The 27,791-nt window shown below is 41.7% G+C and overlaps 2 protein-coding genes across 9 annotated transcripts in view; one reads left to right on the top strand and one right to left on the bottom strand.

The window, feature by feature from the left end:
* Positions 1-13,083, bottom strand: ALDH5A1 (aldehyde dehydrogenase 5 family member A1). The gene is made up of 10 exons (XM_083449182.1): positions 12,622-13,083; positions 10,619-10,702; positions 9,233-9,403; positions 7,837-7,953; positions 7,332-7,475; positions 6,088-6,231; positions 4,703-4,861; positions 4,351-4,520; positions 2,295-2,353; positions 1-2,114 (listed from the first exon to the last, which is right to left on the bottom strand). The coding sequence occupies exons 1-10, from the start codon at positions 12,952-12,954 to the stop codon at positions 1,909-1,911; spliced, it is 1,587 nt and encodes a 528-aa protein (XP_083305308.1). The 5' UTR covers positions 12,955-13,083; the 3' UTR covers positions 1-1,908.
* Positions 12,183-27,791, top strand: part of GPLD1 (glycosylphosphatidylinositol specific phospholipase D1) — a 26,760-nt gene continuing 11,151 nt past the window's right edge. Inside the window, exons 1-13 of one of the 8 annotated variants that reach the window (XM_083449174.1) lie at positions 12,183-12,435; positions 14,832-15,165; positions 16,177-16,232; positions 16,658-16,736; positions 18,097-18,194; positions 18,543-18,653; positions 19,213-19,261; positions 19,703-19,757; positions 20,519-20,626; positions 22,200-22,227; positions 22,316-22,455; positions 23,175-23,240; positions 24,453-24,576. In XM_083449174.1, coding sequence (XP_083305300.1) covers positions 15,072-15,165; positions 16,177-16,232; positions 16,658-16,736; positions 18,097-18,194; positions 18,543-18,653; positions 19,213-19,261; positions 19,703-19,757; positions 20,519-20,626; positions 22,200-22,227; positions 22,316-22,455; positions 23,175-23,240; positions 24,453-24,576 — 1,008 coding nt within the window. In that variant the 5' untranslated portion in view covers positions 12,183-12,435; positions 14,832-15,071. Of the gene's footprint in view, positions 12,436-12,878; positions 13,236-13,264; positions 15,166-16,176; positions 16,233-16,657; positions 16,737-18,096; positions 18,195-18,542; positions 18,654-19,212; positions 19,262-19,702; positions 19,758-20,518; positions 20,627-22,199; positions 22,228-22,315; positions 22,456-23,174; positions 23,241-24,452; positions 24,577-27,791 lie in introns of those variants that run through there. The other 7 variants (XM_083449175.1, XM_083449170.1, XM_083449172.1 and 4 more) reach the window with 7 other exon arrangements.

The following is a 27,791-nucleotide window of genomic DNA, read 5'->3' on the forward strand; positions in this document are numbered from 1 at the left end:
AAAGTATGTAAGATTATATAGATTAATTATTCTTCCTCAGTACCATTTGACAGTGATTTCCTCAGGAACTACTCAGTTTGCTGGCATTACAGACCAAGCTTCATCTTGGTTGTAATTTATTTTTTTTAGGAATAGCAATTAGAGCTGCATAATGTGCTTTTCAGGAGTCGCTATAGTGCCACTATTTAACCTATCCCTAATATAATACAGCAGAACCAATGTTTTGTAGTACAAAGTCACCCAAAATAAGCTTAGCTGACTTGTATCAATTTTGGAGGTTAATGAACATATATGAAAATAGGGAGAAACAAGCGACTAGTTGTGTGTGTCCGAATGAGATCTGGATTTATGTTTCTCCTGAATGCTGGATGCTCGTGGCTACACTGTGAACTACTTCTCGAGCCAAGTGGTGTCTCTTAGAACTGTCAGTGAAATGGCAGAAGCTTCGCACTTAAGGAAGACCTCAAATGTTTGTTCCAAGCCCTTTTGGTTCATCTGAAGCAGCCCTTTGCATCGCAAGCAGATTTGATAGGGAAGGGGATTGCATAGCTAAGTCCACTTGAAAACATATTGCAAAATGTCAAATGAAGTTTTGCAATGTAAATAAAGTGCATGTTCAACTGAATGCAGCAGTAGCAAAGCAGAACTGTTAAATCTTTTTATGTTTCGAACGTAACAGCAGCTCATACAGAAAAGGCCTGATGGAGCACGTGCAGGTAACATTAAAGCTCAGCGGGAAGAGCACAAAAGTGCTTTTCTCTTGTGCCATCAAAAGTCTTAACTTGTGGTGGTAAAATAAACAACTTTTGGGATTCTAGCTGTATGCTCAAATACGTTCATGGAGGAAGCTTTAAAGTCCTCCCACATAGCCCTCCCCCTTTTCCCCAGGTCTTAAGCTTTTTCTCTTGTACCAAGTTAACTGCTTTCTGTAATCTCCAGAATGAGCAGGAGGGCCATGGAGGATCAGACAAGTCTTTCAGAGAAGAAATATTACTTGGCAAGAATAGACATAGGAAACAGAGCTCTAGAGCAGTGTAATGGGCTATGGGGGTGTGAGCTTGTGTGCTGTGGTGTTTCAAATAAATATTACTTCCTTGTGGAGCTATTGGTCCAAGTTGGTCTCAGTGCATTACAGCTTTTGCAAGACGCAATGCCCCCCCACGAAACAGTTTATGTCCGTATCTCTGTGCTGTTGTACTAATGCATGATAATTTGGTCACAAGGCTCAGCTGCTAGGAGCAAATCACAAGTATCTCCTTAGAGATGCTCTAGTCCTATTGTAAGTAATAGGGAGGATTCTGTCAGAACTGTGCATATACCTTCAAGGCCATTTTCAGCCCCAGCCAAGAGCTGAAGAACGATATGAAAAAGTGCAATACATATTTCCCTAGAAAAGATTTCCTAGAAGCCCTAAGACAGGCAACCAGAAAATAATATAAACATTAGAAAAAGAAACAGTCAACATTTGGCACAATTATTCAGTTATTTCACACCTGGCTCAGCGCATGAGAAAGGGTAAATGAGTATCTTTTTCCTACTTTGCTACTCTCCAAAAATCAAGCCTTTCCCCCATACAGACACTCAAGGTAAATCATACATCTTAATTAGTAAAGTTTTCCAATTTCCTCTGAAACACAATCGGGAATTGAAACATTATTTGTCCCTGCATTATGGTTAAAGACAGGTAATATAAATAAACCTATATTCCTACAACCTGTGTACACAGAATACCAGAGTTGTTCTATATGTATCGTCATGTTTACAAGTAATGACGTTTCTACAAAAACATTATTACTTCCATTTTAAGAGGGAATGAAAAATCACAAATGATCCTGCTAAAGCTTATGAATGCCCCAAAAGGCTGTTTTCTAGGCATTCTGAATAGGTTAGACTCCTAACAAATGGCTACTATAAACCTCCAAAACAGACATACTTTATTTCCAAATATTCATCAATACCGTATTTTGAACCTTCTCTTCCCAGCCCAGATTGTTTTACGCCACCGAAAGGGCACTCCACGGCAGACACGATGCCTTCATTAACGCCCACCATCCCAACCTCAAGCTTCTCTGCAACTCTCCAGATCTGGGCCGGGTCTCGGGAGTAGAAATAACCTGCAAATTGTAGCATTGAATAGAAAACAGTTTGGAGTTTTTTGTTTGCTGTTTTGCGGGGAGAAAGGTCATTTCTCTAAGCTTGAAATAGTAAAGTCAAGATGTGGCCTGGTAGTTTGAACCATACCCCATCTTGCCTCCTTAAGCATTGTAGATTTGCAGTATTAAGAACTCACATACCTGCTAGGCCCACGTTGGCTGAATTTGCTATGGCAAGAGCTTCTTCCTCTGTATCAAACCTGCAAAAGTATTAATAGGAGATGTAAATAATAATGGAAGAACTGCTTTATTGCAAGTGGTGTGCAATTAGAGGCCTCTTCCATGGGAAATTCGTGATGACATCCCCACTCTCTCGACTGACACAGATTTCCATAACTTCCCATGAATTAAAGTAAAGGTAAAGGGACCCCTGACCATTAGGTCCAGTCGTGGCTGACTGGGGTTGCGGCGCTCATCTCGCTTTATTGGCCGAGGGAGCTGCCGTACAGCTTCCGGGTCATGTGGCCAGCATGACTAAGCCGCTTCTGGCGAACCAAAGCAGCACACGGAAATGCCGTTTACCTTCCCGCCGGAGCGATACCTATTTATCTACTTGCACTTTGACGTGCTTTCGAACTGCTAAGTTGGCAGGAGCAGGGACCGAGCAACGTGAGCTCACCCCGTTGCGGGAATTCGAACCGCCGACCTTCTGATCGGCAAGTCCTAGGCTCTGTGGTTTAACCCACAGCGCCACCTGCGTCCCTTCCCATGAATTAAGCTAGTATAAAAGTTACACGATGTTTCCCAACATCAGCAATACATTTGCATGTTTAAAAACGACACCGATTTTGGGAAGATTATGCAGTTTCCTATGCAGTTTCATCAGGTTAAAATAAAACAGGGTGGGGAAATGGGGAAGAATTTTCTAAAGGTGACACCCAACAATGGCTATTTGCTTGCACAATAGAGACTTTTACATCTCTCTGCTGCATGCAGTCTCTGCCCATGCAGTCCAGAATCTGGGGAAGTGAAGTCCATTGGTGACATTACATTTTGCCCTAAGAGAAAAAGGTTGGGAATGGCTACCAAAACAACCATGTAATTTCTTCAGTGAGCATTTGCTGGAATATAGCTAAGCAAATGCGAGACGTAATGTAAATATATTTTGACATCCAGATCACGCCATAGTGTTTGAAACATATTAGAAGAGGGTTGGTGGTGTGCCTCACCACACATAATGCAAACAATATTCCCACACTATGAGCAAGACTTCCCAGTAAGTCAACATTTGCAACATTTTAGCACATCCAGAATAGTTTCCCTCAGGAAATCCCTTGGGGAAACTCTATTCTTATATACCCAAGCTATGTAAGAAATAAAAATAAAATTGAGGCACCAGAGAAGCTAGAATGTGGGCATCACTGTGAAAGAGGCAAGTGCCTTCATTCTTACACACTTGTGCAAACTTCAGGACACATGAAAAATGATCATGAAAAGACTGTGAAAAGCGCTAACAGATCGGAAATTAAAGGCATAAGCATTTTATTGTATTTTGACATGGTTTTGAAATACCTACCCTTCTCAGGCTATCCACATAAATAATTGTAACAAGATTATGCCTGGGATGCATACTACTAAAGTTTTCAAAAGAAAATCTAAGGTGGTATCTGCTTATATTTTATATACATAAATATATAAAGAAACACAAAATGACTGACACAGTCTGTGGGAATTTTCTACCCGAAGTTCGGAAAGGGGTGCTGTTGTCTTTATACATGGCAATTTAAAATAAGGGAAAGTTCCCCACTGCCAGCCAGATACTTTCGCTCCACATAATCCCTCCTGACTGCCGCTGACTTTGAGAAATGTGAATTGGCAGCGAAGCCATCACTATATGAGTAAACTGTATTGCACTTCCATGACTGCGATGGTTCCAAAAAACACAGCTGCAATTGTGGCCATCGCAGAGTATATTTGTGCAGGGACAGTTCCTTGCCAATTCAAACATTATACTTGGGAGCGTGATCCTTAATCCAGGAATTGTCTGGGAGGGTCACATGTAATAAGTGGGAGAAATGTCAGCTGTTTCCTGTTGTGAACTACTTCTATGCTTATCACAATCCATCTTGTCTCCAAGTGTGTAATATGGTAAGGTTAACAGGAGTCATTATGTAGAAGAGTATCCCTGGCAGAAAGTGACATTTTTGATGTAATAATCGAAGTTTGTTAATGGGTGATCTGCAGAATAAACTCTTACTTCATAACTGGGGCCAAAGGACCAAAAGTCTCCTCTTGTGTGCACAACATGCGTGTTGTGACATTGCTGAGAAGAGTCGGTTCAAAGAAATTCTTCCCGTAACTGTGCCTTTTTCCTCCTGTAACTATGGACGCTCCTTGGGAAACAGCATCGTGAATATGTTTTTCAACCTAAGAGAAAGAAAGCAAGTGCAGTGTTAGGCTCTCCCACAAAAGGGCGGTTTTCATATCCCAAGTAGAATTTTGTAGTTCGTTATTATTCCACAGGCATAGCCAACAAACGTAACTTGGCAATACCTTGGTAACCATTTCCCTACATCATACCACAAAAAAATTAAAAACAAAACACTTACCTTTTCTACAGCTTTTTCATTAATTAGCGGTCCCTGAGTTGTCCCTTCATCAAACCCATTGCCAATATGTAGCTCTGACTTAATGGCTCGTGCAAACTTTTCTACGAATGCATCGTGGATCCCTTTTTGCACCAAGAAGCGGTTTGTACACACACAGGTCTAAAGTCAAAAGAAATCCTGTTTGTTTTCAGTTAGGCATACACCAGTGCTTTGTTGTTTAATGTCATGGGCTCCTTTGGGAGGAAGGGTGGGGTAGAAATTTAAGAAATAAGCCAAAATGTACACATCACGATCAAATGTATGCTGGAAATGTAAAGAGAAAGAGGGAACCTTTTATCATATGTGGCAGATGTGTAAAGTGGTAAAAGCATTCTGGGAGATGATATATATAATGAGTTGAAAAAAATGTTATAGAAAGCTTTCTCTTAAGAAACCAGAAGCTTTTCTTTTAGGAATTTTAGGTGCAGAGATTCCAAATGATCAGAAGACATTATTCATGTATGTGACTACAGCTGTCTGGACTCTGCTAGCTCAGAGATGGAAAGAAAATATAGTCCCTACCAAGGAAGATTGGCAGATAAAATTGACAGACTATGCTGAAATGGCAAAACTGACTGGAAGAATTAAGAATCAGGAAGAATCAAATTTTAATAAGGAATGGTGAAAATATATAATGTATTTAAAAAATTTATTATAAACTATTAAAATCATTAGTAGGATTGACATAAAACTATGAAATGTGCAATTAATATTTGTGGACATATCCTACTGAGCCCTGTTTGTACTCGGCTGTGTATCATGGGAGGCATGGAAACATTCCGTTTTACACGCAAATGCTTTGGTTTCTACCTTCATCAGCAACACAACTGAGGTTCATGAGCAACAATGTCAGGTTTCAAACTAGGTTCCAGTGCAAAGAGTGCTGAGGGCAGAAGTCTTCAGAGGGCAACACTAGCTAACCACAAGAGAGGTTAAAAGCAAAGGAAAAGGAAAAGGTTTTAAGTATTGCCCTCCAGATTAAGGCCAAGGGTTTAGTCTGTACAGCTAGTCTAGACTCAAAGTGTCCCAGAATTGGACTTCCACCCAAGCATGAATAAACTCCCCTTGAAATCAATAACACTTCTAAGTAAATCAGAATGTAATGGTCCCACTGTAACCGAACTCTGCTTAGTTATAGCTGGGTTGTATTCTGAACTGTCAGACTTATTATTATGACCTGCTTTTTATAGATCAAGAATGAGGGGTGAAACGTCTTTGCTTGTGTGTCCAGCCCCCCCCCCCCCAGTACAAGGCATAACCAAATTTGTAAAAGAGCAGTGCTCAAATTATCTGCAAGTGTGGTAGGAGGGAAAACAGATTCAACAAAGAGCGGAGATTAATCTCACCTGGCCTGAATTTCTGTATTTGGAAGCTAAAGCTCCCGCTACCGCTTTGTCTACATCAGCACTATCAAACACTATGAATGGAGCGTGTCCTCCGAGCTCCATGGAGACCCTCTTCACAGTGCCAGCAGCATGGCGCAGCAATATCTGCAAGTACACAGGAAACACAGAAAGCTGTATACCTACAAAGATGAATTACACAAACTTAGCTTTTTTTGAATGCCGAGAGAATACTCTGTAGTTGAAATCACGAGTTCCTTACTAAACTACCCACTCATTTTTCTAATCTAAGGAGTAAATGTAGATCTCAAAGTCTTCAGTGCTTATTTTAGATGATGATAATAAGTAGTAGTAATAGTAGTAGTATGCCCCAGCCACTCTGAGCAGCTTCCAACAAATTTTAAAACCACAGTATAATTTACCTAATTATACACAGTGCCCAGCCTTGGACATGGGATGTTCTCTAAAGCAATAGATGTGAATCTTTGAAACAGTCCCATTCTTTTTAATACCACTATGCATGCATTAAGACACTGGTCTGAGATGAGTTGATCCAATTATGTAAGTGAATGGAAAACAACTACTGGTTTCAGACTGAGTTTCAAGGGATGGCAGTAAGGGTCAAACTAGACAAGACAAGATATAGATATATAGATATCTTTTTATGTATGTGACTACAGCGGCATGAATATTGATAGCCCAATGCTGGAAAGAGGAAAAGATCCCAACAAAAAAAGATTAGCAAATGAAGTTAATGGAATATGCGGAAATGGCTAAATTAACAGAGAAACTTAGAAATCAAAACAATAACAAATTTAAAAATGGGAATGGGAAGTCTTTATTGCATATATATCAAAGCACTGTATACAAGTTGATACAATAAGCAGGATTTTAAACATTTGCATTATTATGATAAAAGATAGAACTGGATACAATTAGATGAATAATATTACATGGACATGCATGAATTAATCATAAAACAATGGAACGACGGGAAGGGGGTAGAGGGAAGTCAAGGGATTTAAGAAATCCCACATTTGGATGTTTTTAATTTTTATTTCTTTATTTTCTTTTAAATGTTTATTTTATTTAATGTGATGTTTGTCATAATGAAAATCAATAAAAATATTCTTAAAAAACAAAACAAACTAGGCAAGATAACATCTACCCAATTAGCAACTTCGTTTTAGCTATGTATTTTAGCCACAAATTTGCAGCAGTTTACAAGGCAACATTGAGAAGCTTACCTTTCCTGTAGCCGTTGAGCCTGTAAAAGAGATCTTGGCTACCAAAGGATCAGTGCACATCACTTCCCCAACCGCTACTGCCTGTTGTCTAGAACAGGGAACAACATTATACACTCCTGCAGGTATTCCAGCCCGATTTGCAAGCTGCAGCGAAAAAATAGTGGCATGAAACTGTTCATTTGCACAAAAGGTTAGAATTAGATACTAATGATAAATAACAGGCTGAAGATGGTGCTGAGCTTTGTCTTCTTGCAAGTGTGTCACAAGCATTTAAAAACCACACATGATTTCAATAATCTTATTTTTAAAAATAACCAAAAAGTTAATCTGCCTTTTATATAGTGTATATGAATGCTTTTAGATTTTTATTCCACTTATAGCTTTATGCTGGTTTCAGTCTTTGTACTATTCTACAAATAACTCAGAGTGACTTAGAAAAAAAATGACTAGTAAGTGCAATAAATAGTAATAATTAATCCACTCTTCATCAACATAAAAATCTCACCTCAGCAAGTGCTAAAGCAGATAAGGGTGTATCTTCTGCTGGTTTCACCACCACTGTGCAGCCAGCTGCCAAAGCAGCACCGACTTTCCTTGTAATCATAGCACTTGGAAAATTCCACTAAATTGAAGAAACAGGTGCATTTAAATGCTGTGTGCACATTGGTACAATAAAACAACCGGCAAGTTCTGAAATTTGAGGGGGAAATTAGCAAGATAGAAAGCTTTTAAGACCCTTGGCTGTTGTTTGACCCATCTGCTCCCGAGATCCTGGCATCTTCTAGATACTATCAAACCATATATAAAAGCCACTCTCCACCAACAAAATGGGACCTTAACTTCCACTGAATGGTTTGGAATCCCATTGTCTCTGCAGGAAACCGTGTAGTTACCGTGTGGGGACACCAAGCTCTTGTTCTCTGACTTGCCACTAAGAACCATCAGATTAGCAGATACCAGAAAGAAGACTCAGCAAGCCTACCAATAGCCCCAGATCTCAAATTCACTGCCCTGGGAAGTGCATAGAATTGCAGATGTAGCTCCTTTGCTGGTGACTTTTAAAGTGACCTTTAAAATGCCTTCTATTTTGTTCAGCTAGCTTTTAAATTTTGTTAATTTTATGCTGTTATTAATTTTAGTTGCTCCTGCACAATTGTTTCCAGTTGTGGGCTGTTTTAATTAACATATATGTATACTTACCCTGAGAGACTTATGCTAAGGGACAGGGTAAGCCTGAGAGTGCTACAGTACTTGCTGAAAGCTCAGAAAGCAAAAAGAGGACTGGGTGAGTTTTCCAGCGAGTGATGCTTCTGTAGCTAGTATGGTTTTCTTTGTCTTTTATCCCCAAGTCCTAGCATAGGTATGGGACGCGGGTGGCGCTGTGGTCTAAACCACAGAGCCTAGGACTTGCCAGTCGGAAGGTGGGCGGTTCAAATCCCCGCAACAGAGTGAGCTCCTGTTGCTTGGTCCCAGCTCCTGCCAACCTAGCAGTTTGAAAGCATGTCAAAGTGCAACTAGATGAATAGGTACCGCTCCGGCGGGAAGGTAAACGGCGTTTCCGTGCACTGCTCTGGTTTCACCGGAAGCAGCTTAGTCATGGTGGCCACATGACCTGGAAAAAACTGTCTGCGGACAAACGTCGGCTCCCTCGGCCAGTAAAGCGAGATGAGCGCCGCAACCCCAGAGTCGTCTGCGACTGGAATTAACTGTCAGGGGTCCTTTACCTTTACCTAGCATAGGTATAGCACAAATATTACAACGCATTTACAACCTGTATATTGTGCGCAAAATTTGAGTTTTCATTGTAAGAATTTTAATTCATTGGCCTCAGGGCTTCACTAATCCTGCCTCGTTTGAATATTAAAAGTAAAAGTCTGACTTAAACAGTCAGCTGAACTCACAGGAGTAATGATGGCAGCAACTCCCACAGGCTGCTTAAGAACTAGAACTCTTCTGTCCTTTGCAGAAGATGGGATGATGTCACCATAAATGCGCCGAGCTTCTTCAGCAAACCATTCCAAGAAAGAAGCAGAATAAAGAATTTCACCCTGTGCTTCCTTTAGGGGTTTCCCCTGTGAATGATTCAGAATGCAGACATTCACATGCAGAGAACTACAAAACGTCTCTCCCCCAACAAAATCATTACAATGAAGGATTTGTGTGATCACGTTTGTTTTTCATTCTAAAGTGCGATTTTAAAATGTCTAAACTGCCTTCCAAGTGCTGGCACTTGCCTTTAAAGTCCTCCTCTATCTGATACAAACCTTAAGAGTCAAAGGCTTAGATAGTCTCTGCATATATAAAAGAGATGTCTTAGAAATGTGGATTTAGACTCATATTTGCTAAGATAACGTACATCGTAGGATGCATGCAAGCAAGAATTAGTGGGCAGTGCTTAACCCCTCCTACGTCTGCTAGTTCTCCTCTGCAAAAAAATCCTGTCCACTATGCAATTTCCTTTTCAGCTCGGCTTGCCTACTTTTATTACCTGCCTGGAGAAAAAAGTTAAGCACTGCTAAGCAGAAGATGGGAGGATGGATGGAGTCTTCCGGGGAGAAACTACCTGGCGTGAAAGGGTAAAGTCCCCTCACCCGGTCTCCTTAGAAGTTTCCCTGTTGACCCCTGAACTATTTTTATGAGGGAAATATGAGGTTGGACCTCCCTATTTCTCTTGTAGCATCTACTTTGTATTTCAGCCTTCCATGCTGTTTATGTTCAGCTACTCAGGCCTTCTTCCAAGAGCCTTCACTTCACAATGTTAGAACAGCAGCAATAAACATGGTCTTCACAACTGAGTGCTCCGAGGCTGTGGAATAACATCCATGTAGAGATTTGGAACTGCTCTCCTTCATCAACCTTCAATAAAGTACATAAAACCTAACTATTTTAGAAGATGTGAAGTTAGTTTCTGAGATGTTTAGAAGCAACACACCCATAATTTAAGATCACTAGATGGTTGTTTAAATGTCCTGTGGCCATTTTGACCTCAGGAAAAGCAGGTTAAAACATTTTAAAAGAAATAAACAAGCTTTCACCTGTAACGCTACACAAACTTGCTTAGAAGCAGATTCTTCGGAATCAGGTCTTCTGTGTTACTTTGGGGGGGGGACTTCAAAAAGTCACACATGAAAGTTTCTGCATTTGTCGTGACATATTGCAACATGGAATGATGTCTGAACTGCACCCATTGACTGCTTCTCCTTCTAGGTGAGATTCTTGTAACTAGCTTCCTGAAATTCAGCCCCAAATCCCTGAGGAATATGTCCCCCCCCCCTTTTTATACTTACATTCTCTGCTGTTATGATCCTTGCAAGGTCATCTTTATTCTCTATCATCAAATCAAACCATTTACGAAGTAAAGCAGCTCTTTCCTGAAAAAGAAATAGTGTTTTAGCAGTATCACTGCCAAGTGCAAAAATTATTGTTACTCCAATATTACTTGCATGCTTTACAGTATTTAAATTTGCTTGTCTCCCAATAATCCTGCAAGTAGATTCAGGTTCAATTCTAACAGGACTACTAACAAAAGATGATAAAATTAAATTTGGTGTGCTCTGGTTCGTGGGGTCACAAAGAGTCAGACACGACTAAACGACTAAACAACAACATGCATCTCCACTCAAAGATTGAACTTAAGTATTATAATTAATACATGTATGATTTCCCCATGTTTCTTACATATTGCACATAAAGTACCCCAGGGAATGTAGTTAATGGGGAAACAAATGAACAAATAAAGGATTTCCTTTACTCTGAAGGTGCAAGTTATATTTTTATTATTTACTTCATTTATGAGTTGCTTCCTATGAGACATCCCCAAGGCATAATAATGTATATACAACAGTTGGTTATCTACCCCAGTAGAATTTTTTTCCAAATCTGCCCAAAAACAGGTATTTGGCGCTTAGAAAGGCAAAATAAAGCCTATATATTTAAGGCCACCCTGCAAACCACATTTACTAGAGAAAAAGCTCTTCTGAATGCAGTGGAACTTACTATATGCATAGCCTTATACGACTTCAAGCAATATGTCTCTGGACCACTTATATTGCAAGAAAAACATACATGTGTACTGTGCCAATATGCTTGATATTTTATGGAAAGCTATCATTAGCTGTCAGTGATGCCCAGGTGGTTAGGGGGAAGCACTCTGTACCAGGGGTGCCAACTTGAATAAAATATTGGGATGGGGACAGGTAAGCCCCACACCACCTAATCGATCACAAGACCTGGCACACACACACCTTTTGAATGGCAATGGCCATCAACTTTGTACCTCAAATATTTCATTAGGTTCCTATGCTCTGTACTTAGGAGACACTCCTTTTTTAAAAAAACAAAACAAAACACTAAACTGATTAGTTGCTTGTCACCAGAAGGTCTACAATGAACTTGCAGCAAATACATAATACCAAAAGGGAAGAAATTGATTGATCGCCTAACATAACACTTACGGGGGAAAAACAACAACCCTCACCCTTCCTATCAGGGCTGGATTTAGGTTTGATGAGGCCCTAAGCTACTGAAGGTAATGGGGCCCTTTATATGTCCAGCTTCCTTTGTCAACAACAAACTGTCACTGTTTTTTGTGTGTTAAATATATGCTGTATGATAATTTATGAACCTAATAGGTATCTAAAGTCACTTGCACATGCAGAATGTAGGCACCCTATATATAGAAATGAGCAAACCAGTGATATTTTAGGGAGCAGGCTAGCAGGCAGGGCCCATTACTAACATCATATTTGTTTTTCATCTTATATTTTGGAAATGTACATCCAGGGTTTTTTTCCCTTTAATTTTTTTGGGGGGCCCTAAGCTATAGCTTGCTTGGCTTATACTGTACGTAAATCCGGCACTGCTTCATATAAATAATAACAAGCAGCATCGACCCATTCCTCTATCTGCTGCTTCTCCAGAGCAAACTCCGGTTGAGTTTAAACCCTGGGGGGAAGTCTCTTTGAAGGAGGAGCATTCCCTTTCTCCAGAACTGGCAGACGCCTTCTGCATAACCCTGTCTCGGTGTCCCCACGGCGCGTCTCGAAGGGCGTGCGCGAGCGTTCCTCGCCTATGTGGGGCTGCCCATGACCTACAGCTGATGCCGGTGGGTGGCCACATGCCAAGGGAGGCCGGGCTCCTCTCTTTTAACAGCTGTGCACAAGGCGCCGGCGGGCATCCATCCCTCTTGCGCACAGCCGCAGGAGGGAGCCTGGAGTGGGGCTCTTGCATGCTCGGCTCCCCCTGCCTTGGAAACTCTCCGCGCGTCCCGCAAACCGTCCCCCTTCCTCACCTTGGCAGACGCCCCGCTCCAAGCAGCGCCGGCCTCGTAGGCGGCCCTCACCGCGGCCTGCGCCTCCGCCGCCCCGCAGTCCGCCACCCGGCTCAGCTCCGCGCCGCTGGCCGGGTCCCGGACGGGGAAGGCGGCCGCCGCTTGCACCCAGCGGCCTCCCACGAAGCCTCCGGTGCGCACCAGGGAACTGGCCAGCGCCCCTGCGCCCGGGCCGGCGCTGCTGCTGCCGAAGCGGACACCGCCGGGCGCCGCTAGCCAGAAGCGAGAGCGGCGAGGAGGAGGAGGGCGACCGAGCGGGGCTCGGAGGCCCAGCGACGCCCAGCGAGTCGCCATGGCCTCGGCGCCTGGGAAGGGGGCGGAGAGGGTGGAGCTGGGGGCGGGCGAGGGCGAAGGCCCCGCCGAGCGTGGAGCTCCTCGGCAAGCGGGTTTCCCGGGAACGAAGTCCCTGAAGGCTGCAGCGCCACTCGCGCTTACTCGGGAGCAAAGCCTCGGTGGGACTTGCTTCCAAGCAGAGAACTGCACAGCGCTGCAACTCCGTGCAAATGCACTTGGGGCCGTGCTCATCCAAGGATTTAGTGGTCTTTAAGCATAGGAGCCAACTCCTAGCGACCAAGGTGACTTTGCTTCCCCCCCTCCATTAAAACATTTGTATGGCATTGCCATTCGAATAGTGAGCATGTGCCGCGCATATATTGTTCAAGGTGGCACCCCTGTCTTTAAGCCACTCTCCTGTGCTTGCTTGCTGGAGAGATTCGCCTTTAGCCCAACCTTGCGTCGTCTGTTTCATTATCATGTCTCCGTGCGAGTGCTGCTGCTTTGGAGGATGCTCGGTGGCAGAGCATCCTCTTCGCACGCAGCAAGTCCTAGGATCAACCCTAGCCTCTCCAAGTAGGGCTGGGAAATAATGCCCTCTGCCTTGAACTGCAGAGCCACTGCCACCAGCCAGTGTAGGCAATAGCTAGGAGATGCCCTGGCTGAAACTGGAGAGTCGCTGCCAATCAGTGTAAGCAGTGTTGGACCAGAGTTGAGAGTGCTTGAGAGCCGAGCTGTGTGTGTCTTGCAGCCCTTAAGGTAGCTTGCTCCCCTTAGGGAGAGTGGGGGATTTTTAGTTGTGGAAGCCAGATTCAGCTGCCCTTCCAGCTGGTTTCTGCCCAGGCATGGGAAGGCACCGCCTTGTCCTTTGCTTTGGGGCAGCCCTCAGTTTGGGTCTCTTAACCTGGGGCTGGCCAACAGCTGTATCATATCTGTTCCCCCAAATTTGTGACCTGACCATTACAAAACATTTTGCCCTGCCTCCTCACAGATAATAATGTGGTTGCCAGTGTAATCATGGTGGGTTTCCCAGTTGATGGAATGGGTGAGGTCAAACACAGCTGTGGCAGTGCATACAGCAGCCTTTGCCAACCAGGTGCCCTCCAGATGTTTCAGACTACATCTCCCATCAGCCCCAGCATCATATGGGACAGGCTAGCTCAGCGGTCAGCAAACTTTTTCAGCAGGGGGCTGGTCCACTGTCCCTCAGACCTTGTCGGGGGCCGGACTATATTTTTTTAGGGGAAAGAACGAATTCCTATGCCCCACAAATAACCCAGAGGCATTTTAAATAAAAGGACACATTCTACTCATGTAAAAACATGCTGGTTCCCAGACTGTCCGTGGGCTGGATTTAGAAGACGATTGGGCCAGACCCGGCCCCCGGGCCTTAGTTTGCCTACCCATGGGCTAGCTCCATCAGGCCTCCTCTCCCCTCAGCTGTCATCAGAGGCAGCTGTTCCAGGATTGGGAGAATTTTCCCCTAGTACAGGAGCTAATGGGCGATACAAAAAAAAAAATGACTGTATGAGTACAGTCTTTGGTCCTGGTACTTTGGTATTTGCTCCCATATAATGTGTGAATCAGCAGCAACACTTGTGAATGTAGTAAAACTCTCCCCAGGGGGTTAACTTCTACTAAATGTTCTTATTCTTTAGATAGAATTGATAAGTATTGCAATCCTCTCATGAACTATTAATGCATTAAGGACATTAACAGAACGAGACACAACCACCAGTATTTTAGGTTGTTGTTTTTCAGTGAAATACATTATTTTTACTGATATCACCTGCATTAGCAGAGAACGGTTTAATGAACAATGGTGCGTTGAGAGAGAAGGAAGGACGGATGGAGGCAGTTGCCAAACATCATACAATAATATCCTTTCTCTGTTCTAGGCATCATTTCACAGATATCAATGGAAAAGAGACATCGTATTAAGTTTCGTTGGGACTGATTCTTGTCTCAGATCTGTTGGCTGATACAGGGCAAACTGGCCAAATCATGTGAGGGCTTTCGTTTATGTGCCAGTCACATATTTGATTACAAAATGCACTGTAGCCCATATTTCAAAGGTCACAGTCCTCCTATTGAAAGCATCTTGAAAACCATGGTTTATAGTCCAGAATATCCACAACATGGAAGCTTTCAAGATCTGGTCTGTTCTAGCTGTACTTTGCAGTTTTTGCCGTAAAGGTACACCATGCGGCTTGTCAACACATATTGAAATAGGTAAGATTTGATAATAAAGGCATGAGTGTTGTGAAGCATCATAACAGATAATTTCTGTAATCTGACCATTATAGTTACCAGGTAAGTGTTATTTAAGGGGGGGAGGGATATGCAGCAATTGTTGAATAAAATACTGCAGTTGCCATGTTATTTTAAACTGCTAGCAAGGCTAGGGCTGCATGTATCTAGAGAAGGTGAAATGATACCAGCATAATGTAAGCTTGGCATAGTTTATTAACAGAAAACAGCATATATGTGTGCTATCTTCAATCATATTAAAAATCTGAGTATCTTAGCCTTCAGGACTAATTTTTATATGCAGAAATTAGATGCTAAATGTTTTCTGAGCTTTCAAGCCTTAAAAAAATTATATGCTTACCTTATAATTTATCTGACCGATATTTGAGAAGGGGAGAGGGTAGCTTAAGAATTAGAAATATATTTCATTGTGGAATTTGTGTCTTAAATGCGGAGGCTTTCAGTTGCAATTCATTTTGTAATGAATTTTCAGCTACAAAGTTTATGGCTAGGAGGCAATTCAGGCATTTAACTTCTTTTATTCATGCTTTTGTTCTAGTCTTTTGCACAAGGCATCTTAAAACAATACATTGTTAATACTACAAGTGAAATTAGGATTAAGCAATATGGTCAAATTGAAAGACTGCTTGAATGGGTAGGATAACCATGATAAAAATAAACACACTACTAGGATTACATTTATTTACAAATTTGCCATTACCTGTTTCTCCATAAATTTTGTCATCGCAAAATAATAGATTGTGTGTGGGTAAGTAAGTTAAGGATATCTCCTGATATTCTTTGAGAACCAGTAGGTGAAGGTTGTTTGACATTTCCTGATATTAAGGAATACTATCATGGAGCAAAATCTGGACACTGTAGGGAATTGCATATTTCCCAGAGGATGGTAAGTGATCTCCAGTTAAGTACTTCAGACCCCCTGTTTTTCAATTGTTTTTCAATCAGGAAGCTAATGTGATGTTATTTTTCTAGCTCACAGAGCTCTGGAATTTTTCAGCAGCCCAGAAGGAAATGTTAACTATCGCAAGGTAGGAAGCTTATGAGTCTAACATTAAAAAGCATTTTAATAAATATTTCCTCTTTCTGCTACCTTCTCCACCTACCCCACCACTGAGCCTCCTTCCATGCTTTTTCTTTTTGTAACTTTTACAAAAATTGTCCAGACCATAGGCTAGGGGTTGGCCACCCCATTGTAAAAGAATTGACATTTGTTCACCTTTACCAAACTATGTAAAACCTTGTTATATTTACCTTTAATATTTTTATGAGTATTTAAGAGACAGTATTTGAGTGATTTTAACATTACCTAGATGTGAGTATTAAGTACTATATTGTTTTAGTACTTGAAATATTGGTAATATGCAACTAGTAATATTCTCTCTTCCCCTCTCTCTTCCCCCTCCCCTTTTCTCTCTTACTTTTATTTCTGTTTCTTCACCATCCTCTTGTCCAGTTGATACTAACCCACCAAGATGCCTATCAGGCTGGAAGCCTGTATCCTGATGCCTTTTATTCTGGTATCTGCAGGAATGGTAATAAATGGTTGGAGAAATTAGGTTTTTTCCCCTTGCCCCCCAAAACCATACTACTGACAAGTAGCCTGATTAATTTACTAGTTGGCTGGCTAGGGGTCCATATACAGTGGCCTCCTGCTGCTGCCGTGCCGCTGGAGCATGATTTCTGTTCTCATCCTGAAGCAAAGTTCTTAACCTGAAGCACTATTTCTGGGTTAGCTGAGTCTGTAACCTGAAGCGTATGTAACCCGAGGTACCACTGTATATAAATTGTAACTGTGCCAGTGGAGAGTCCGAAGAGAAGAAACCACTGTTCAAACAACGAATGCCAAGGAACACTGCAGGAGGAATGAGGAGAATTAATTATAGTTGCAGGCCAACAACTTCTGGGGACCCAAGGTTAAAGAAGCCTACTTTAAAAGGTGCAGGCAGAGGAGATCAGTCAAGGCATTTGATCATTTAAACCGGCAATCTCTTTTTACAATTCCACGTTCCTTTGGTATGAGTGCATCTTGGGTTGATACGTTTTATAATTTATACTATGGGTTACTGGCCCAACTTTTTGTGAATGGGGAAAATATTTTGGAGAAGAATTAGAGGAACAACTCTGGCAATCAATTTGGAATAAACTACTATTTGGATCCATTTCAATTAGAACTCCAAGAAAATTCTTTAAATGTAGCACATTGCTGGTATATGTACCCAGCCCGACTGTATAGAATTAAGCACAACACACTCAACTTTTGCTAGTGGAAATGCAATGAAGTACTGGCTCTCCAATCCACATGGGGTGGTTTTACTGAAAAATTCTTCCTTTTTGGGAAAAAGTTTTTTCAAACAATCAAATGATGGGACAATTGCTGCAACCAGAAAACCAGACCCCAGATTAGCCCTACTGCCATGTTTTATTCCTCGGATTAAGATCATAACCAATAAAGACCTCATCCTTCATTTATTAACTGCAGCTAGATTAGTGATTGTGGAAAATGGGAAAACTTTAATTGCAAATCTTTTTGAAGCCTGGATTTCGCAAGTATGGGACATTATGCTTTTGGACAAATTAACCGTTTCACAAAAGGAATATAAGTTGAGGGAGCTCACACCTTCTAAATGACATGGTATGTTTTTATTGACTTTGTTAAGACAATAGAAATTGGTTTTCACCCTCCATCGGCTCATGGAACCTTATGGAGAGACATGTTCATTTGAATGGCTTTCTTGGAGCGTCTAAAACTGCAACCCTCCAATGCTATTTTTCTTTCTTTTCTGTACAGCTACTAATCTCTGTTTTACTTGTATGGGTATGTTTTGTTACTTGAAATTAAAAATCAATTAAAAAATTATCATGAAATAATGTTGTTCTTGTCTGGTGTTTCAGGGCTGTTCCGTCAAGTATCTGAAGACACTCATTGGGCACCTTTTCTCAGTACCAGTGTCCATTACATCAGAAATAACTATCCTCAGCCCTGGGGAGAGGTAATAAATCCCCCATAAATTGCGCAGGCCGAAGGCCCTGGTATCATTCTTTTCATAAATCTTATTGTTCTTTCCCTTTCTCATTTGTACCAAAAGCATTTGAAAGAGAAAATGTCAAATTAAATTTGACGTTTCGTAACGACTAGCTGTAAAAATGGCAGCGTGCATGCCCACTGAAGGTGCTATATAAATAAATAACATACCACATAGATTTCTCCCTTGTGTTGGTGAAAGCATAGGCAAGGTTTCATCAGCAAACATGTCAACTAAATGTCTCCAAATACCTTTTGAGAGTTTGGTTTCAATGCACTTAATGCAGAATTGCTTGTTTTTGTTTCTGTTGTTTAGGCCACAGAGAAACTGGTGGCTTTCCTCTTTGGCATCGCTTCTCATATGGTGGCAGATGTGAGCTGGCATAGCTTGGGGATTGAACAAGGATTTTTACATGCCATGGCAGCTGTAAGTGGTGCCTTATTTTATTATTAGGCTCGGGTCATTTTTTCCTTGTGACTGAAGCATGAAACAAGCATATTTTATCATTTGGTTTTGTTGTTCCCCTTAAGTGACAATCACATAATATCTGGGGTGGGAGGGAGAAGGAAGGAAGGAAGGAAAGATCCTTACTGCTGTTCATCTTTAAAAAAATTCATTGGTTGGATGTTCTCTGTAGTACAAGAGAACAGGGAGAGAACAAACTCTTAAGATTCTGATGAGTAAAGATGGTTGTTGACTAGTAGCCATCATGGTTTGGTAGACATGAAAGAAACACCTTGGCAGTTTTGGAGGTAGCCAGAGAAGGAGACAAAAGTCTTGAGTTTTTGCAACTGATTGGCTAGGAAATCCTGCTGGAGGAATCCTGTATGTGGAAGTTTATGCAAAGGCGAGGGTGAAAAAGAAGCTTCAAAGGGTCTGGATCATCTCCTATGTTGCTTTGTATCAAAGAGGAGAAATGAGAAATTTTGATTCTGTTCATGTTCCTGTTTCTTTGATGTAAATAACTTGTTTCTATTTTTCCTAGATTGATTTTGATGGCTCATATTCAGATGCTCACGCTGCTGGTGATTTTGGTAATTTATTTCCTTATGGATCCTGGAATGTTCTCCCTAGATTTCCATTAAATTCCTGAAGGTTCTTACAGAAAAAAACTGATATCACTAAGGTTTCAATGACTTTATCCCTGAAATAAGTGATTTGTTTAACCATGGCACTTGTTTCTTTCTGTATAGCTTGCTCAGTTTCACATGGGGCATTTCAGCTGGCCGAGATGCTTGACTTAAGGCCCTTAAGCAGACAGTGAGACACTTGCTCAGGTTCTGAGCATAAGGGAGAGGACAAATCCAAAAGTATGTGGCAGACAGGAAGAAATGCCCTTAATGGAACTGAGCAAGCTAGAAAGAAACTAGTTGGGCCTGTGGAGGTGTTCAAATTTAAAAGGCAGGCAAAATTCTTTGTATGGTTTTTGCTTCAGTAAGTTGATGTCTTGCTCTCTTTTCACCCTCTAATTTTAGGAGGAGACGTGCTGAGCCAGTTTGAGCTTGATTTTAGTTATTTGGAACCAAGCTGGTAAGTGTGCTATTTTCAAGAGAGAGAGAGAGAGAGCAGGGAGCAGAGGGTTCAGAAACAGAGACAGTGGCGAAAGATCCATGGTTTAACCACCACCACCAATGTGGTGTTGAGGAACCAATGTTAGAACATTATAACCAATGTTAAACATTACAACCACAGCAACCAATGTTAGAACGTTATCCTTGCATCAGGGAGCAGGTGGCACTGTGGTCTAAACCACTGAGCAAGCCTCTTGGGCTTACCAACTGGAAGGTCGGCAATTCGAATCCATGTGAGGGGGTGAGCTCCTCCCACTGCTCTGTCCCAGCTTCTGCCAACCTAGCAGTTCAAAAGCACACCAGTGCAAGTAGATAAATAGGTATTGCTGTGGCGGGAAGGTAAACGGCGTTTCCGTGCGCTCTGGCTTCCGTCATGGTGTCCCATTGCGCCAGAAGCAGTTTAGTCATGCTGGCCACATGACCTGGAAAGCTGTCTGTGGACCAATGCTGCTCCCTCAACCTGAAAGCGAGATGAGCGCCACACCCCATAGTCGTCTTTTACTGGACTTAACTGTCCAGAGGTCCTTTACCTTTACTTGCATCAGGGACTATGGGGTTGAAATTATCTTGTCTAGTTTGTTCACACCTGTTGTTGCCTGTGGCTTCACCCGCTGGGGAGGGGGGCGCTGCAGATGGGTCCACAATTTTAGTTGAGGACTTGATTTATGCCAATGAACTTTGTTGGTTTAAATAAGAAACTCCGCTGTTCAATATATTTAGGTATGTGCCAGTCAAAGATTTACTGTCAATCTACCAGGAACTTTATGGGCTGAAAGTAATAACTGAAGACACGATTGTTGACTGCACATATCTGCAGTTTCTTGAAGTGTAAGTCAAGCTAAATGTTTCCATTTTTATTCCTACAGCAGTGCAGGTTTTATAAATTTATTATATGTTGGATCCCTTTTTTTAATGAAGAACATACTAAAAATCCTCTCAGTATAGTAATTGAATGAGAAAATAAATAATTTTGGGAAAGCAAAACTCAGTGTGGAGGACACTGGGCCCAAACAGAGGAAGTTTGTTGTTGATGGGTTAGACATGCAAATAAGGATAGAGCAAATGCTGTAAAATGATGAGAATTGGAGAAGAAAGGTGCGAAAGAAGAAAGTTTAAAGTTGTGATGCGTGTTTTATTTTTTGTGGAAGGGATCTCCCATAAGTGGATGGGCCAGAGTAGATAGAAGGACAATTGGTTGGTTTTTAAAAAAATTGTGCTTTGGTGCTAAAGGAAAGATTGGAAGGGACTGACATATTGAAATGGGAAACAGATAAATATTAAGGAGGAGATGTCTCAATATATACATTTTAAAGGAAATCATGGTGTGGAGTTGAAGGAGATGCCGGAGGGATGTGGACATATTTTAATATTTGCTGATGGGCCAGCAATTGTTGCCCTTATTCTAAACATTTCTTTGCACTGCAGACTCATATCAGGTTGTGTGTTTAATAAATATAGTTTTGGTCAGTTCACTATTTCAGCTGAATAACAAATCTGGAATAACCAATTTGTTAATGAATTTTACTGAAATAAATGCGTTTAGCTGACAGATGCCCTTGTTATCTTTCTACATAGTGAATACTGCTTCCACATTGTAGTGGCCCACAAAGTCTGTGTTTGGCGTAATCATAAACTATTATTTAGCATTATGGGAATGAGCTGCAGGGAACCTTTCCTTCCTCAGTGTGCCCATGAAGAGAAAAATCAGAAGTTTCCATTTTCAAGTTTGATTAACTCAAGTGTTTTGTTATGTCAGAACTCATGCAAACAGGTTAATCTTAAAAATGGTTTACTGAAACAAGCCAGCTTCGAACGTTAGGTAGTTAAACTTAACCACAGTTTAGGGGTTGGACGTAATGCTAAACTGAAGTTAATCAAAAAAGGAAATTAACTTTTGATCACCTTGGAGGTTAGAGGGAAGTATGTAAGCCTGCGACTCGCTTTGACTTGCTGCTGTAATGCTAAACCGTAGTTTGTTGCAGCTAAATACTTTTATATGCAGTGCTTTTTTCTAAAAAATAATGTTTAGGGGTACTTTCATTTTCCTACTCATATTGAAATACTGCCCCTCAATGAGGCCAAACTTAGATTCACAAAATGTTTAGGGGTATGCGTCCCCCTGTGTCCCCCCCAGAGAAAAGCACTGTTTATATGGATTGCTTTAATTATTCCCCCCCCCCATTAACAGTGGAGCTATTAAGCAGTGATTTTAATAATCAGCTAAGAACTGTATGTGTTATGTCTGTATTTAAATTGTCAGCTATCTTTATATACAGGTATTCAAGGCAATATAAAAAACAACAATAGCAAAGTAAGCACGTAGGTGTATATAAAAAGTGTTTTGTGCACTGAAAAGTTCTACACGGATGGTAAATAGAGAATACTGTACTTTCTCCTGCAGGTTTGGCGAAATGATCACTGTCGCCAAGGTAATGTATTTTTGTTGAAAAAAGTTTTGTTGAATGCTACTCTTGAAATTCTCATCTATCTAATTAATTTGCATTTCCATTTTCATAGCTTTACCCCATCTATGCCAGGAAGTCCCCATTTTTGGTGAACAGATTCCATGAATATTTTCTCGGTGGTGTGGATGATATGGCATTCTCATCAAATAACATTTTTGAGCTAACAAGTCAAATGTTAGAGAATGGAACAAGGTGAGGTGCTGGTTTAACCTCTCTAGACCAGGGTATACTACTCTAAACCAATAATAAAATTATGCAGATATTTTCATCTGAAAAAAATGGTTCAGATAAGTTGTGAATTGAGCTGTGGACGCTATAATAATTCACATGTAATAGCCACCCATTAGCCTTCTAACATTTCATATGAAGTGCTGATTATGTTTGCAATTATAGAAAACGAGTTTAAGGACATCTGGTTAATTCTGAGAGAGGAATAGTTGTGTGGTTTAATTAATACAATACAATGCAGATCTTTATTACGGGCATAAACCAGCATAAAAGGGTAGGATACAGTCATTTAAAATCTGAAAAATGTTTTGGAAAGCTAAAAGGTGTTAAAACAGAATGTGAATATGAAAGTCTATAAGAATTTAAAAGAAGCTAAAAGAAGGGATAGGATCATTGGGCGGGTGTGTCAGAGCATAAAAGGTTGATATATAAAAGACTTTAACTATTAATTTACAGAGCGCTCTGATACGTTCATTAAATCTAGTTTGTGGCACAGGTCATCCTCCGACAAATTTTGAGCGCTGCTGTGCAGAATCTAGCAACATTGTACGTTGTAGCAGGATTGGTATCTGAGAGCAGCAGGGAGGTATAGAATTGTACTGTGCGCCCTGGGTACTTATGAAGTAGTAGTCAGTATTTAAAATTATGCATTTAGTATAATTATTTGAAAATTTCTTCTTTAGTGGCTGCTTTATTCCCGAGAATCCTTTGTATATACGCTGTAAAGATGAACAAACAAATGCTGTCATGTAAGTAAAGACGTAACGTATGTCTGCCTAGTTTGATTGGTTGTCTGAACAATATTTGTCTTTTTCATGTTCATTCCATTAAACAAAATTCAGGCCGTCTACATCCTATGTCTCTTTCTGTTGCAATTGGCCCACCATCTAGATCAGAAAAAAAACCATATTCTTGCATTTCCTATAGGAGATCTCCAGAGAAATCTCCAGAGCAGATTTGGGGGGTGTAGGAGTGGAAGTGGGAAAAGCAAGATGGAACAGCCTCACTGCATTAGTGGAAGCCATACTGTAGAACTTTGGACCTTGCCCGCTGATACGTTCTCAGCCAGCATCACCAAACTTTCAAATACTTGAAGCTTTTCATTTATGATTTTCCTTTGATGAATACTGTATAGTTGGAAGAAACCTCCAAAAGTACCGTATTTTTTGCTCTATAAGACTCACTTTTTCCATCCTAAAAAGTAAGGGGAAATGTGTGTGCGTCTTATGGAGCGAATGCAGGCTGCGCAGCTATCCCAGAAGCCAGAACAGCAAGAGGGATTGCTGCTTTCGCTGTGCAGCGATCCCTCTTGCTGTTCTGGCTTCTGAGATTCAGAATATTTTTTTTCTTGTTTTCCTCCTCCAAAAACTAGTTGCGTCTTATGGTCTGGTGCGTCTTATAGAGCGAAAAATATGGTAGCTGGTTCAGCTCACTACTGATGCAGGAAATCCACTGCTATAGCATCCCTGGTTGGGGTCCACCCATTTGGCTGGATCTCCTGAAAATATTGTTAGAATAACTTAATTAAAAACAGAAGTTTACCTCTGGCCTTGTAGAAGATTGTTCTTATGGAACAAATGGAAATGGTTTGTTAGTTTTTTAGTAAAAAGCTGGCATATACTTGTCAGCACAAAACGGAGAGTTTGTGTTGCCAAAATTACAACCATAAATACACCAGAGACCACAATGGGCTAAGTTTTGAGTGAAATACTAAATTGGATCATTCAAATGTTTAATAAAAATTTAAAAATACTTAAAGCACAGAACTATTGAGTATTGCCAGAAAATGTCCATAAAAAACCTTTGTGTACATTTTGTGCTTTAAACTTTGGACTTTTCCAGTTTTGTACTTAACTAAAACACTTATTACATTGTAATCTCTTGTAAAGGGCCATCAGTGACATTTATTCCATTTTTATGTTCCCAGAAGCAAATGTCTAATTGTTATTGCCTTATTTCAACAGAATCAAACAGTCCAAAACTGAACACTACAGACAAACGACTTCTTCAATGGCCAAATCAGTTGAAAAAAATATCAGCTACACAGAGCGAGGAGTTTATTTTGAAGTGCCACCTTGGACAGCAGTAAGTCTTTCTGGCATTTAGATATTAATGGTAAGGGATAGAAATATATATGGAGATACATTGGACACCCAGTGCCTTGTTTGTTGGCAAGTTGCCTTCTACATATTCTTTGCCACCCCACCCCACAAAAAACCTATATATTATGTTCAGGTAATATGAAGTAGTTTTTTGTTCTGTGCATTTCATGTAAAGCGCTCAGTATGAAGTGAGATATTTCTGTTCACTGTAGCTTATGGGAAACTCTGTAGGTGCCTGTCATGTGATTCCAAGTAAACCTTCAAGTCAAAATGTATAGTAGAATATGTAAACTGGCCTCAGCCAAGAGATCGTAACAATGGCTCAATATTTTAGCAGCACTGCGTTGGAGTTTAATTAACCTACTGGACAACAGACGATCTCCTTTCTTTCAAGAGGTCATGAGATACAGCTAGAGGAGGGTCTGATAACATAGTACATATATACAGTGCTTTTTTCCTGGGGGGATGCATAGAATCATAGAATCATAGAATCATAGAGTTGGAAGAGACCACAAGGGCCATCAAGTCCAACCCCCTGCCAAGCACGAAACACCATCAGAGCACTCCTGACATATGGTTGTCAAGCCTCTGCTTAAAGACCTCCAAAGAAGGAGACTCCACCACACTCCTTGGCAGCAAATTCCACTGTCGAACAGCTCTTACTGTCAGGAAGTTCTTCCTAATGTTTAGGTGGAATCTTCTTTCTTGTAGTTTGGATCCATTGCTCCGTGTCTGCTTCTCTGGAGCAGCAGAAAACAACCTTTCTCCCTCCTCTATGTGACATCCTTTTATATATTTGAACATGGCTATCATATCACCCCTTAACCTCCTCTTCTCCAGGCTAAACATGCCCAGCTCCCTTAGCCGTTCCTCATAAGGCATCGTTTCCAGGCCTTTGACCATTTTGGTTGCCCTCCTCTGGACACGTTCCAGTTTGTCAGTGTCCTTCTTGAACTGTGGTGCCCAGAACTGGACACAGTACTCCAGGTGAGGTCTGACCAGAGCAGAATACAGTGGCACTATAACTTCCCTTGATCTAGATGCTATACTCCTATTGATGCAGCCCAGAATTTCATTGGCTTTTTTAGCTGCCGCGTCGCACTGTTGGCTCATGTCAAGTTTGTGGTCAACCAAGACTCCTAGATCCTTTTCACATGTACTGCTCTCAAGCCAGGTGTCACCCATCTTGTATTTGTGCCTCTCATTTTTTTTGCCCAAGTGCAATACTTTACATTTCTCCCTGTTAAAATTCATCTTGTTTGTTTTGGCCCAGTTCTCTAATCTGTCAAGGTCGTTTTGAAGTGTGGTCCTGTTCTCTGGGGTGTTAGCCACCCCTCCCAGTTTGGTGTTGTCAGAGCTGGCTCCTGGTCCCAGCTCACAGAGGACCAACGCTAGCCGGTAGTAATGTACAAAAGTCTTTATTGAAGTACAGTTTCCATTTTCAAGCCGCAGCGCCCCAGCTCTACGTCTAGGGTTTAGACCGGCGAGGCTCCATCTGAATCTCCGCCCCCTGTACACCAGTTTAAGACTCTAGCCTTACTCCACCTCTTCCGTCTCTCCTTTCTCCTCTGGGTCCTGCTACCCCCCGGGGTTCCTTCCTTCCTGGACTCTTCCGACGCAGACGTTGACCCCCCTGACTCCTCCCTCTCTCTTCGGCGGGCTTTAGGACCTGGCTCCCTATCCGGGCTGCCAACAGTGCCGCCCTCCTGTACATTTGAACTTGGCGCGCGCGCGCAGCCTTCAACCTTCCTCTTGACCGTTTCCTCGCTCCCCGACGGAGGCGTGGTCAATCCTCCCTCATGTTCTCCTGCTGTCAGCGCGCCGCCTGATCCCGATGCCTGGGACTCCTCCCCCCTACTGCACTCTGGTGTGGACGCTGGTCCGGATTTCCAACTGCTGCTCTCTGAGTCCCCTCTGGCCCCTTCTTCCTGGGGTGTCCCCCTAGGCACCCCCCTTGCCCTTACCATGGGAGCCCCCTTCTGTGAATCATCCGATTCACTGGAAAGACTCAGAGACCTCGGACCGCTGTCATCGCTGACATTTCCTTCGGACTCCTCCCCCTCGCTCTCCATTTCCTCCCTTCCCTGTGCCTCTGCTCCTGAACCCCTGACAGGTGTCATCTGCAAATTTGATCAGGATGCCCTTGAGTCCATCATCCAAGTCGTTGATAAAGATGTTGAATAAGACCGGGCCCAAGACAGAACCCTGTGGCACCCCACTAGTCACTCTTCTCCAGGATGAAGAGGAACCATTGATGAGCACCCTTTGGGTCCGGTCAGTCAGCCAGTTACAAATCCACTGAGTGGTAGCATAGTCAAGACCGCATTTTACCAGCTTCTTTACAAGAATATCATGGGGCACCTTGTCAAATGCCTTGCTGAAATCAAGGTAGGCTACATCCACTGCGTTCCCTTCATCTACCAGGCTTGTAATTCTGTCAAAAAATGAGATCAGGTTCGTCTGACATGACTTATTTTTCAGAAATCCATGCTGACTATTGGTGATCACAGCATTCCTTTCTAGGTGCTCACAGACTGTTTGCTTAATGATCTGCTCCAGAATCTTCCCTGGTATTGATGTCAGACTGACTGGGCGGTAATTATTTGGGTCCTCTCTTTTCCCCTTTTTGAAAATAGGGACAACATTTGCCCTCCTCCAGTCTGCCGGGACTTCGCCTGTTCTCCAGGAATTCTCAAAGATGACTGCCAGTGGTTCTGAGATCACATCTGCCAGTTCTTTTAATACTCTTGGATGCAGTTCATCTGGCCCTGGAGACTTGAATACATCTAAACTAGCCAAGTATTCTTGTACTATCTCCTTAGCATACCCCTGAACATTTTGTGAATCTAAGTGTGGTCTCATTGAGGGGCAGTATTTCAGTATGAGTAGGAAATTGAGAGTACCCCCAAACATTTTTAAAGAAAAAAACACTGTGTGTGTGTGTATAGTAGTAGTAGTACATATAATTTAAAAAATCTAATGAAATTGACAGTAGCTGTGTAGTGATGTGCCAAAATCTAGCCTCCATTTTTTCAAAAAAAATTCTTCCTCTGAGAAAGAGGCTTCCATTTATCTGCCTCATCCTCGGGATGATTACAAATGTCCTAGGCCACTTCAAAGGTGAGGAAAGCATGACAATAAAACCCTGCACCCTCCCTGTGACAATTTCACCAAAACGTTCTCTCCTTTTTGATAATT

This window comes from Podarcis tiliguerta (assembly GCF_965153285.1).
Source record: "Podarcis tiliguerta genome assembly, chromosome: 7".
In the NCBI taxonomy this organism is placed as follows: domain Eukaryota; kingdom Metazoa; phylum Chordata; class Lepidosauria; order Squamata; family Lacertidae; genus Podarcis; species Podarcis tiliguerta.